General features: G+C 50.1%; 1 protein-coding gene and 1 pseudogene across 1 annotated transcript; both read right to left on the bottom strand.

The window, feature by feature from the left end:
• Positions 1–1,071: 1,071 nt before the first annotated feature.
• LOC102455580 (olfactory receptor 52E4-like) lies at positions 1,072–2,034 on the bottom strand. Its single transcript, XM_014577149.3, has one exon. The coding sequence runs from the start codon at positions 2,014–2,016 to the stop codon at positions 1,072–1,074; it is 945 nt and encodes a 314-aa protein (XP_014432635.3). The 5' UTR covers positions 2,017–2,034.
• A 9,821-nt stretch (positions 2,035–11,855) lies between these two features.
• Positions 11,856–12,899, bottom strand: LOC142830721 (olfactory receptor 52E4-like; annotated as a pseudogene).
• Positions 12,900–13,232: the final 333 nt, after the last annotated feature.

A 13,232-nucleotide genomic window follows, 5' to 3' on the forward strand; every position in this document is an offset into this window, starting at 1 on the left:
TTCGATGGCGGGAAACCTCAATTTACGAGGAAGAACGCCTTCTTTCGAAATTCCCTCTTTCGAAAGAAGGCGTTCTTCAATGTAAAGAGGCCGTCTTCGAAAGAGAGCATCCAGACTCGCTGGGTGCTCTCTTTCGAAAAAGCGGATTTCTCTTTCGAAAGATCCGCCTGCAGTCTAGACACGATCTTTCGAAAGAGGCTCTTTCGAAAGAGGCTTTCGAAAGAGCCTCTTTCGAAAGAAGCCTGCAGTCTAGACATATCCCTGGCGTTGAACACTGTTGGAAGACAGGACACTGGGATACATGGGCCACTGGTTTTATTCAGCAAGTCGATTCTGTTGTTTTCCTATAGATCCCAGATATAAGCACTCCACCCGCTGTAACCCAATGGATCCCTCTTGGCTCCAGAGCGGAGAGAACTGAGGATGTGTGATGAGGACTGCTCAGTTAGTTGCAAAGTAAGAAAATACACCACCAAACGTTAACCTGAACAAGTCTGAAGTGACTTGTGACAAGAGGTCAGAACATGTTCGCATTCGAGCTGTCTCTAATACTAATTTAATGCTCATTGTTTTATACAGGAATCAGACACAGTGCCCCTGCCAGCTCACTGCTTAGTTGTCTCCCTCCCAGGAGGAGAGATCCCAAGAGCTTAAGCGGCCCCTGGCATCCCAGTTAAAGTGGCCAACCTCCTACAATCTGAACTGGCTCCTTGGCATGTAGGGGAGGAGAGATTGAGTTGGAATTGAGCCCGTGACTGATAAGGGAAGAGGAGAAAGTGACATGGTGGGGCACAGGTGGGGGTAAGACCCAGAGCAGAGGTGGAACATTAGCAGAAGAAGTGGGGCAAAGGACATGGATATGGGGGTCCAGCTACCCACGGTTGAAAAGATAGCAACACAGTGTATTGTACATTGGCTGATTCCTCAGTTTGTCATGCTGAATTTAGCACAGTAAGGGCAATACAGTTTTAATGTCTCTCTGACCACCTAATACATTATTTTGGGAAGAGGGGTCGCCAGCGACCTCTGCACTGAGCCAGGTCTGAGCGCCAAAGCACGAGAAGATGAGATTTAGGTCCCTGTATGAGTAAAGAGCTGAAGCAGCTTGTCCCGGATCTGTTTGGTCCTCATGCCATAGATGATGGGGTGTAACACTGGAGGAACCAGAAGGTACACATTGGCAATATGAATGAGGAAATATCGGGGCACGTTCTGGCCAAACCGGAGTGTGAATGAGTAGAAGAACTGTGGGATGTAAAAAGCTAATATAGCACAAAGGTGAGAGCTGCAAGTGCCAAAGGTCTTGAGCCGGGCGTCCTTTGTGGGGAGCCTGAAAATGGCCCTGAGAATCTGAGTATAGGACATGGTGATAAACAACACATCCAGCCACACAGAGATCACCACAAAGAGGCCGTAATAACTACTGACTCGGATGTCCGCGCAGGCCAGCTTCACTATAGCTATGTGGTCACAGTATGAGTGGGGAATGATGTTAGTTCTGCAGTATGGCCACTGCCTTACCAGGAAGGGGTAGGGCAGTGTGAGAATGCTGCTGCGCAGTATCACGGCCAGGCCAATCTTGGCCACCATGGGGTTTGTCAGGATGGTGGAATGTCTCAGGGGATGGCAGATGGCCACGTAGCGATCCAACGCCATGGCCACGAAGATCCCGGACTCCATCGCTGAGAAGCAGTGAATGAAGTACATCTGGGTGAGGCAGGCATTGAAATCGATCTCCCTGGCATTGAACCAGAAGATGCTCAGCATTTTGGGCAGGGTGGACGTGGACAGGACCAGGTCAGTGATAGCCAGCATGCAGAGGAAATAGTACATGGGCTCATGGAGGCTCCTCTCTATCTTCACAATGAACAGGATGGTGACGTTCCCCAAGATGGCTATGGCATACATTGCACAGAAGGGGATGGAGATCCAGACATAGGCCTCCTCCAAGCCAGGAATGCCCAGTATGATGAAGGTGGAGGGGTTGGTGAAGTCGGTTGTGTTGAAATCTGCCATGAAGTAAGGGAGTTTGTGTTGAACTATAAGGCTTAATTGTTTATCTTGCGTGTACCATATGTTCTCCTTACTTCTTTATGTGTCCTGGGTCTAGGGTGATGGTTGCAGCAGAAATGGCAGTGAAGAGAGTCAATGTTAATATGAGAGAGTACATGCGCTGCTGGAGATTTTTCTCATGGATGATGCTCATTGGTTATTCTTAAAACACTGAAAAAATGAAATTTTCATTATTCAGACATATGCAATATGAAGAACGGACCCTACTAATGTTCATTTCATAGTTTATGGTGCTTCGTGCATCAAAAATTCCTGCATATCATAGCGCGGCACCATGAGCACTATCAGGAATTTGACGTGTAGATACATGTTTTCCTTCATTTGTGCCTAACCCAATGAAACACAGACTAAAGAGCTCCTGCCTTGTGGAAAACCTAGCCACTTGGTTGTTCAAAATCTGAAAGTGGAAAAAAACCCACCAAAGCTTCTCTTTGACTTGTGCCAATGGGAAACATACGAGATCTGGGCATCACTGAGAGGCGCTAAAAGTAATCATCTGTTCAGACACGGAAGTGGCCAAAAGAAAGCCAGTGTTTAGGTGCCTATGGAATGGGCTGGAGATGGAAGTGCACTCACTTTTCGTCCCCCAGTTTCTATTAAGGATGTAGCAGATATAACTGAAGGGAGCAATTTCTGGGGAAAGGAAACGTAGATAGCCAGCAATACAAACATTAGGAAAATTGATAAGTGACTATAAAACATCAGAGGAAATGCCATGCTTGATTTTTGTGCTATTATTTTTTTAACTAGAAAAATAGTTAGCTAGCAGGTGACGCCTGTCATTGACGGGGCAAAGTCATTTTCTGTAGTTTACACTTACAGGAAAGTTCAAGCAATTAAATATATGTAATAGAATTGTTTATTAATGTGCTTGCTAAAGGGAAGTATAAGAACAGTTTTAAATTTGTAGGATTTAAACTTCAAACTATTAATTAAATTGCATAATTGCCACGCATAGTGCATTTGAACCAGCATGCGCCCCAGTTTGGGAACCCATGGTGTAGACAGTACTCACACAGAAAGCAAAGATTCTCCTTTTAACAAAGGACGGTAGCTAGGTAAAGAGATGGATGGTAGCTAGGTAAAGAGAAAAATTCTTCTGTCAACTTCATCATATCTCCATGGGGGTGAGGTTGATATAGCTGCATCTCTCAGGGGTATGGGTTTGTTGCTGTTTCAAACAACGTACATTCAGCATAGGTTGCATTAGCAGAGAGCTTGCATGCCAGCTTGTGCTACATGGCAGTTTTCCTCCACTCCATGCGTTTAGGCCTAATATGGAGCACTGCGTTCAATTTTGGTCACCAATGCAAAGAAAGGATATAAAGAAAACGGAAAGAGTCTTGAGGCGTGTGGCAAAGGTTTTTAAAGAAACGGAACGCAAGCGAAAAAACCCAGGTGTATTTAGTTGGGAAAACAAAAGATTACATGAGAACATGATAGTGGTCTTCTTAAAAAATTGAAAGACTGCCATAAGAAGTTGTAGGAAAGTTGTTCTCTCTTAACCACAGAGCGGGAATAAGAGGCAATGGGTTCAAACTGTAGCATAGAAGAATTAAATTAAATCTGAGGAAAATAGTCTTAACAGAAGAGGCAGAGAATGCAACCGACAGCTTAGGAGGCGGCAGTAGCTTGTTCTGTGGAGGTCTCCAAAAAAGGTGACCATTACTTTTCACCCTGAGCCTCTATGATTCTATAATGTAAAACCTTAGCTGAGGACAGGACTTAGTCACACACAAGGTATTACTCTTAATACAGATGTAACTGGGTGAATTTTGATGGGCCTGTATTATATAGGAGGTCAGACTTAATGGATCCCTTCTGAGCCCTCTGGATATATTGATAAAGAAATGAGATCAGGGATTCATCTGTACTGTACTGTCTCTCAGAACACACAAACAAGGGAAAATTTAGTTACAGTGAAACTCCGAACATATAACATTTAGAAAAGATGCTTGCTAACGTTACCCATATTTGGCCCATAGAACTCCTTGCTATCTACATTACTGGAGACAAGAGCATAGATGAATGGGATTAACAATGTATTGAGACTTTGTGGGCTTAATTAAAACTAATAAAAGAAAGTTCTTCTTCACATAGCGCATAGTCAACCTGTGGAACTCCTTGCCAGAGGAGGCTGTGAAGGCTAGAACTATAACAGAGTTTAAAGAGAAGCTAGATAGTTTCATGGAGGTTAGGTCCATATTAGCCAGGGGGTAGGAATGATGTCCCTGGCGTCTGTTTGTCAGAGGCTGGAGAGGGATGGCAGGAGACAAATCACTTGATCATTGTCTTCAGTCCACCCCCTCCAGGGCACCTGGTGCTGGCCACTGTCAGCAGACAGGCTACTGGGCTAGACGGACCGTTGGTCTGACCCAGTACGGCCGTTCTTATGTTCTTATGTGGGTGTTGCTGGGGGCAGCATTTTTAGTTATCACTCTCTGACACCTTCAATTAGAAGCCCCCATTATCTGTTGCATAATGTTTGTGAAATTTTAGGCATTTGGACTAATTGTTTTCATGCTGGGTGTCTGCTTCTCTCTGGATTGTTTTATTGAACATTTTAGGCATAACAACAGCTCAGCTGACTTGTGGAATAAAAGCAGGAGAATCTCTGTCTTGCCCATGTTGAAAAAAATGATTCTAATTATCCCAGTGGGAAGACTGAGCATCACCATGCATCTAGCAGAGAAAACTCAGATAAAAGTCCCCTGTGAACAGCCAGAGCCAGACATGCTGGAGGAGGAGGTGACACTGTCTGTGTATTTACACACATCTGGCTCCTGAGGCTTTTCACAGATCTTACTACAAGGGGAGTTTTGCCTGAGAGAGGCCTCAGCAATGTACTGGCCATGGCCTCAGAGTTTGGCCTTATACTATAGAATCATAGAATCATAGAATAATAGGACTGGAAGGGACCTCGAGAGGTCATCGAGTCCAGCCCCCCGCCCTCAAGGCAGGACCAAGCTCCGTCTACACCATCCCTGACAGATGTCTATCTAACCTGTTCTTAAATATCTCCAGAGAGGGAGATTCCACCACCTCCCTGGGCAATTTATTCCAATATTTGACCACCCTGACAGTTAGGAATTTTTTCCTAATGTCCAATCTAAACCTCCCCTGCTGCACTTTAAGCCCATTACTCCTTGTCCTGTCCTCAGAAACCAAGAGGAACAAATTTTCTCCTTCCTCCTTGTGACACCCTTTTAGATATTTGAAAACCGCTATCATGTCCCCCCTTAATCTTCTCTTTTCCAAACTAAACAAGCCCAGTTCATGAAGCCTGGCTTCATAGGTCATGTTCTCTAGACCTTTAATCATTCTTGTCGCTCTTCTCTGTACCCTTTCCAATTTCTCCACATCTTTCTTGAAATGTGGCGCCCAGAACTGGACACAGTACTCCAGCTGAGGCCTAACCAGTGCAGAGTAGAGCGGCCACATTATATATCAACTAACGTTTTTTCCCCCTGAAGGTTCCACTCTGCCCCAGTAATGAACCTACCTCAGGTTTGGAGTCCACCAGCCAGTCTGAGGGCCCTACACATCCCTTGTAGCAGGGTCCCTGAGATATTTAATGGCTGAGCAGAGCACGAAGGCCTCAGATTTTCTCTCTATGCCATCATACCCATGTTGCCCTGGGGTTGCCAAGCAGGTGAGCTCCTCAGCAAGAGATGGTACCTGTGAATTCTTAGAGGGAAGTTTCTTGCCTTGTAGTCCCCCTCAGGTAGCCGTATCCCTCACCTCTCTCACCCTGGCATCTGCAGCAGCATCCCATGCCGAGAGCTGACATGGGGGTTTTAACATCTATAATATAGTTCTGTGACGTCCCTGTGGGGTTCTCTCAGCCTCTAGAGGAGAAGAGGGCAGCGAAAGGTAAAGAGTCTGGAAACAACCCTCTCTTCTTCTCTGCTGATTATCCAGTTTTAGGAGTAAACAACAATTAAGGGACCTTCCCACAGAACTCTCTGGCTGTGGGCTGTTTTGTGGTATTTGTAAATTATAGCTGGCTAGGAAGAAATCTAAGGAGACTCTCCAGGTCTCTGCAGGGATGGGGACAGAACGTTGGAGAGATGACTGAGAGGAGACATGAGCACTTTCTGCAGGAACACGGGGCTGTTGCTAAGGGATCAGAGATGAGTAACTCAACTGTAGTTATCATCATAGTGAGCATCTTACACAGCAGGGCTTAACTCGAAATAAGCGACGCAAATTGAGCTATCTCAATTGCGTAGCTTATTTTGAAATTGGGAGCGTCTACACAGCACTTATTTCGAAATAGAGCCACCCTTCCTCCAGCTTCCTTTAGGCTGTGTCCAGACTCAGGGGGGGTTTCGAAAAAAGTAGCCTTTTCTCGAAAAAACTTCACCTGCGTCTAGACTGCAGCCACGTTCTTTCGAAATCAAATCGAAAGAACGCGGCTTTTTATTCAACGGCGGTAAACCTAATTACACGAGGAAGAACGCCTTTTTTCGAAAGTGCTCTTTCGAAAAAAGGCGTTCTTAAAAGCAAACAGGCTTTTTACAAAGAGAGCATCCAGACTCACTGGGTGCTTTCTTTCGAAAAAGCGGCTTGCTTTTTCGAAAGTTCCGCGTGCAGTCTAGACGCTCTCTTTCGAAAGAGGCTTACAGTCTAGACATAGCCCTAGGGTTTGCCTACACTAGCCCCCTAGTTCGAACTAGGGAGGCTAATGTAGGCATTTGATGTTGCAAATCAAGCCTGGGATTTAAATATTCCATGCTGGATTTGCATCTTCTTGGCCGGTCACCATTTTTGAAATTTACAAGTCGGGACTAACTGCCCACGTCTACATGCGGCAGGGACCCGGTAGTTCGAAATAAAGCCCTAAATTGGACTACCTGGTATTCCTCCTGGAATGAGGTTTAACAGGTAGTTCGAACTAGGGTTTTCCAAAACCCTAATCCTTTTCGTTGCCCTTTTCTGAACCTTTTCCAATGCCAATAGATCTTTTTTGAGAGGAGGCGACCACATCTGTACGCAGTATTCACGATGTGGGCGTACCAGGGATTTATATAGAGGCAATAAAATATTCTCTGTCTCATTCTCTAGCCCATTTTTATGATTACTAACATTCTAGTTGCTTTTTGACAGCTGCTGCACATTGGGTGGATGTTTTCAGAGAACTATCCACAATGACTCCAAGATCTCTCTCTTGAGTGGTAATAGCTAAGGGTATGTCTACACTAGTCCCCTAGTTCGAACTAGGGTGGCTAATGTAGGCATTCGAAGTTGCAAATAAAGCCCGGGATTGAAATATCCCAGGCTTCATTTGCATCTTCCTGGGCAGGCGCCATTTTTAAATCCCCCTTAGACCGAACTCTGTGCCCGCGGCTACACGTGGCATGGAGTAGGTAGTTTGAATTAGGATCTCTAATTCGAACTATGGGTACTCCTCATGGACATACCCTAAATTAATCCCCATCATTTTGTATCTATAGCTGGGATTCTGTTTTCCAATGGGTATTACTTTGCATTTATCAACATTAAAATTCATTTGCCAGTTTGTTGTCTATTGACCTAGTTTTGTGAGATCCTTTGGAAGCTCTTCACAGTCTGTGTTGTTCTTAGCTATCGGGAGAGGAGGGACCTGGCACCTGTGCAGCTGTTGCCTGAGGAGGCTTTGGAGGGACTTTCAGAGCTCCCTGCCCCCGGCCACCACTCTTGCCCCAGAGTGAGTTCCCAGTGCGGGGCAGCTTGATACTACAATTTCCCCTGCTACCGCAACAAAGGGCAGCTCCATCCTCTGCCCTCCAGTGCGAGTCTACGGTGAGGGACAATTTGGGTGTCAAGGCAGACGTCACAGCAGGGGGTGGGTAGTATGTGGGTAGCTGGAGCGGGAGAGGGGTACGGGAGGCACACCTTGTGCGGTGTATGGGGGTAGAACATGGAGCAGGGCATGGTACGGAAGACCCCTCCACCCTTCCTCTGGCCATAGGGATGCACATGTTGGGAGGCAGGGTTAGTGAGATGTCGGAAGTTGATCTAACCCTGCTGCCCTGTTGATGGAGCTGCCAGGCACATATTAAATTATTTCAAATTGTGCAGAGAGTGCACAAGGCTGCAGGGCAGTTGTGAGAGCGCATGAGTGCAGCAGCGCCCATGCACCCCCACTTTCCCAGGAGCCATTTCCAGAGGGGGTGCCTGCAGGTAAGTGTGGTACCTCTGCATCCATTCCTACACCCGCAAGTGCACACCACTCCCTCCAGAGCCTGCAACCTGCCCTCCATCTTCCATCCTGCCCAAAGTATCAGAGGGGTGGCCGTGTTAGTCTGAATCTGCAAACTCCCTCTCCCCTTGCAGTCCCCACACTCCCTCCCAGAGCCTGGATCTCAGACCCGCAACTGCACCCAAACTCTCCCAGAGTCTGACCAGACCCCGCTGCACCCACCTTTCCTCCCAGACCCTGCACCCCAGAACTCCTGCACCCAAACTCCCTCCCAAAGCCTGACCTTACCCCTGCCCCCAATTCCCTGTTCCAGTGAAGAGCCTCTACCCAGCCTCTTCCCAGAGCTTTAGGCAGGGGGGTAGGGAGAGTGTGATTGGGGGTTGGGTGCAGCCTGTGCATTTTGGGCATCCCCAACATTTTTGCAAACCTACCGCTCCTGCCTGTAACAAAACATCAGAGTGGAAGAGAATAGTAAAAGGCATGTGAGTTGGGCAGGGGGAGCAGAGCTGAGGTGGAACACAGACAGAAGACCTGGGGTAAGGAAGGGTACGTCTACACTACAGCGCTAATTCGAACTAACTTAGTTCAAATTAGTTAATTCGAACTACGCTAATTCGAACTAACGCATCTAGAACTAAAAACTAGTTCGAATTAGCGTTTTGCTAATTCGAACTAGCGCGTCCACACTGATTGGACGCAGGGGGGCATTTAAGGGAAGCTGAAACCGGTTCTGGCAGGGCATCAGGTCAGTAGTTGCTTTGTGTGGCTGCTGTCTGAGGCTATCTGAGGCTCGTGCTTAAAGGGACCCCCCCCGGACAGCCGGTTCTCAGCTTTTCCTGCTTGCTTGCCAAACTCGCCGAGGGACAGCAAAGCGTCGGTCTCTGTGCCCGTCTGTGTCGGTGCTGCCCTTCAGGGAGGCCGCCGTAGGTAGCAACATGGAGCCAGAGCTCGCCCTGCACCTTCTGGTGCACTTTCTGGACTTGCTGCTGCAAGCCTGCCAGCAATGGCTCGAGGCTGCCTGGCACCTCCTGGTGCACGTCAGCCCCCTGCCTCTCCGCCTGGCCGCCCTGGGGGCCATGGAGGAGCCGCGGTGGTGCCCCGGCACTGGCGTGCCCCGCCGCGTCTGGACACCAGCACCGACTGGGGGAACCGCATTGTTCTGGAGCGCTGGGAGGACCGACAGTGGACCCAGAACTTCAGGATGAGGAGGAAACCTTCCTGGAGCTCAGCGAGTGGCTCGCCCCTGCCCTGCGCAGAAGGGACACTCGCATGAGGCCCGCCATCCCCCTCCAGAAGCGGGTGGCCATCGCCTTCTGGAAGCTCTCCACGCCAGACAGCTACCAATCCATCGGGAACCAGTTCAGCGTGGGGAGATCCACCGTCGGAGCGGTGCTCATGCAGGTATGGCACTCGCCGGCCACTGCGCCAGGGGAGGAAGGGGGGCTGCGAGGAGGGGATGGGCCGCCCCAGGGACAAAGGGGGGGCGGGAAGAGGCGAACGCGCCCCGCACCGGAGTGGTTGGTCTGTCCCGGCCGTACTACACACCGCCAGGGGGGTTGCTTCCAGGACTGGGGTGCGGGGCACTGCCAGGGCACGCACGCTCCCAGCCACCTGGGCGCCCCACTGATTGGCACTTTACTGTGTCTCTCTCCGCAGGTGGTCAAGGCCATCAACCGGGTGCTGCTCCGCAGGGTGGTCCGCCTCGCCGACCCGGACGCTGTCATCCGGGGATTCGGCGCCCTCGGCTTCCCCAACTGCGGGGGGGCCATCGACGGGATGCACATCCCCATCCGTGCCCCGGAACACCAGGCTTCCCAGTACGTCAAGTGCAAGGGGTACTTCTCCATGATCCTGCAGGCCATGTGTGACCACGGGGGCCAGTTCACGGACATTAATGTGGGCTGGTCCGGCAAAGCACACGACACCCAGGCGTACTGCAACTCCTCCGTGTGCCAGCGGCTGCAGGACGGCACCGTCTTCCCCGACCGCCACATCAGGGTCGGGGACATGGACATGCCCATGTGCCTGGTGGGGGATGCCGCCTACCCACTGCAGCCATGGCTGATGAAGCCGTACAAGGGGCACCTCAATCCCTCTCGCCAGGCCTTCAATGCCAGGCTGACCAGGGCCCGCATCGTGGTGGAGGGGGCCTTCGGGCGACTGAAAGCCCGCTTTCAATGCCTCCTCACCCGTCTGGACCTGGCCGAGCACAACATCCCTCCCATGGTAGCAGCATGTTGTGTGCTCCACAATTTGTGTGAGCGAAAGGGGGAGGCTTTCCTGCCAGTCTGGATGGCTGAGGCTGACCGCATGGCTGGACACAACGGTCAGCCCCACACCGCCACCATCCGGGAAGCCCAGTGGGGGGCCGTCCGGATCCGGGAAGCCCTGCGGGAGAGCTTCCAGGTGGAGGAGGAGGACTGACCTCTCCCTTGCATGCCCCACTGGGGCCTTCTTCCACCCTACCCCCCTTCCTCTTTCCCCTCCCTACCTACTGTAAAATAAAGACACCTGTTTTTCAAACAAAAACGTCTGTTTATTTCACATAACTGGGGTGGAGGAAGGGAGGAATGAGGGTGGTAGAGGGGAGGGGGAAACCTGGGATGAGGGAGCTGGAAGGGGCGGGAAGGGAGGAAGGGAAAGGAAAGCTCAGGGGTGGGAGTCCGGCTGCCTCTCCCGTCTCGCAATACTGCGAGTCCGGGGGCATCGGTGGGCAATGGTTGTGGGGGGGGGGGGCAGGAGGGACGGGGGTGTGGAGGAAGCAGGAGTGGGAGCAGGAGGGGGAGCAGGGGGAGCAGGAGGAGCAGAGGGAGCAGCAGGGGGAGCAGGAGGAGCAGAGGGAGCAGCAGGGGGAGCAGGAGCAGGAGCAGGAGGAATTGGGAAGCGGTCGAGCAGGCTCTGGAGGTGGCCTCGCAGGGCACGGCCCTGCTCCTCCAGGGCCTCCAAACTCCTCCTGCGCAGCCTCAGGTCCTCCTGGACCCAGTGGTCCTGGGTGCGGAGCTGGTGATCCAGGAACCGGAGGTGCCACCTTTGGTAGTCCTCCTGGTTCCTGGCTGTCCTGCTGGCCCAGGCGCGGGCGGCTGCTGCAGGCGGGGTGGTGCGCCCTGCAGGCCCAGGTGCTGCAGCTGTGGTGCAACAAGACCAGCGGCAATAGAGTTTCCCTGGTGTTGGCCAGAGTGGCCACCAGGGAAACCTGGGAAGGGCTAGCCTCCCACTAGTTCGAATTAAGCGTCTACACAGCCCTTAATTCGAACTAGCTAGTAAAATGAGGTTTACCTAGTTTGAACTAAGCGCTCCGTTAGTTCGAATTAAGTTTGAACTAGCGGAGCGCTAGTGTAGCGCCTATGAAAGTTAGTTCAAACTAACGTCTGTTAGTTCGAACTAACTTTGTAGTGTAGACATACCCGAACATGGTTTCACGGGTCCAGCTACCCATAGTTAGAAAGCTGGCAATGCAGTGTATTGTACATAGACAGATCGCAGTTTGCCTTGTTCTTATGTAAAACAGGTGTGTGAAAGATATGTAAAAGATCAAAAATTCTTTTATATCCCTCAGAGTGTTTAATAAGTACCTCAGGACAGAAGACCCAGCACTTTGTCATCTCTGCTCAAAACATGATCTGAGAGCCAGAGACCCAGGAGAAATAAAGTGGGTTCCTTTATGAGTAAAAAGCCAAAGCAGCCTGTCCCGGATCTGTTTGGTCCTCGCCCCATAGATGAGGGGATGTACTACTGGAGGAACCAGAAGGTACACATTGGCAAAAAGAACAAGGAAATACAGGGGCACATTCTGGCCCAACCGCTTTGCGAGAGCATAGAAGAACTGTGGGATGTAAAAAGCTACTATAGCACACAGGTGGGAGCTGCAGGTCCCAAAAGTCTTGAGCCGGGCGTCCTTCGTGGGGAGGCTGAAGATTGCCTTGAGGATCTGGGTGTAGGATATGGCAATAAACAACACATCCAGCCACCCAGAAGATATCACAAAGAGGCCGTAGTAACTACTGATCCGGATGTCAGCACAGGCCAGTTTCACTATAGTTATGTGATCACAGTACGAATGGGGGATGACGTTGGTTCTGCAATATGGCCACTGTCTCGCCAGGATGGGATAGGGCAAAGGGAGTATGCCACTGCGTAGCAATACGGCCAGGCTGATCTTGGCCACCACGGGGTTTGTCAGGATGGTGGAATGTCTCAGGGGAACACAGATGGCCACATAGCGATCAACAGCCATGGCCACTAGGATCCCAGACTCCATCGCTGAGAAGGAGTGAATGAAGTACATCTGGGTGAGGCAGACATTGAAATCAATCTCTCTAGCATTGAACCAGAAGATACTCAGCATTTTGGGCAGGGTGGACGTGGACAGGACCAGGTCAGTGACAGCCAGCATGCAGAGGAAATAGTACATGGGCTCATGGAGGCTTGGCTCTGTCTTCACAACGAACAGGATGGTGAAGTTCCCCAAGATGGCTATTGTGTATATGGTACAGAAGGGGATGGAGATCCATGTGTAAGCTGACTCCAAGCCAGGCAAACCCAGCAGGATGAAGGTGGAGGGATTGGTGAAGTTGGTTGTGTAGGAATCTGACATAGAGTAGAGAAAGTGTCCAGCTCTGAGGAAGAAGGGTCACTCTTGCATGAATTGTATGTTCCCCTGACTTCCTGTGCCCCGGCTCTCAGGCGACGGTTGTAGTACAAATGCCTGAATGGAGAGACAATGTAATGTAAAGACGAGACACTCCATGCATTACTGGAAGCTGTTCTCATGGGTGAAGCAGATTGGTCACTTTCACACATTGAAAAATGAAATTTTCATTATTCGGAGAAATGTGTTATGGACAACCCACCCTACTAATGCCAAATGCATAGTTCATGGTGGTCCATGCACCAATATTTCATGTACATCACAGTGGGGCACCAGCAGGAAACATGAGTGTTCATAGTGATTTTCCTCTGTGGTCCCTACTGCAAT

Source organism: Pelodiscus sinensis, chromosome 1, assembly GCF_049634645.1.
Source record: "Pelodiscus sinensis isolate JC-2024 chromosome 1, ASM4963464v1, whole genome shotgun sequence".
Lineage (NCBI taxonomy): Eukaryota > Metazoa > Chordata > Testudines > Trionychidae > Pelodiscus > Pelodiscus sinensis.

What these genes read in the sequence shown, in the direction of transcription:
- LOC102455580 (XM_014577149.3), bottom strand. Translation starts at nt 2,016, where the DNA reads ATGGCAGATTTCAACACAACCGACTTCACCAACCCCTCCACCTTCATC.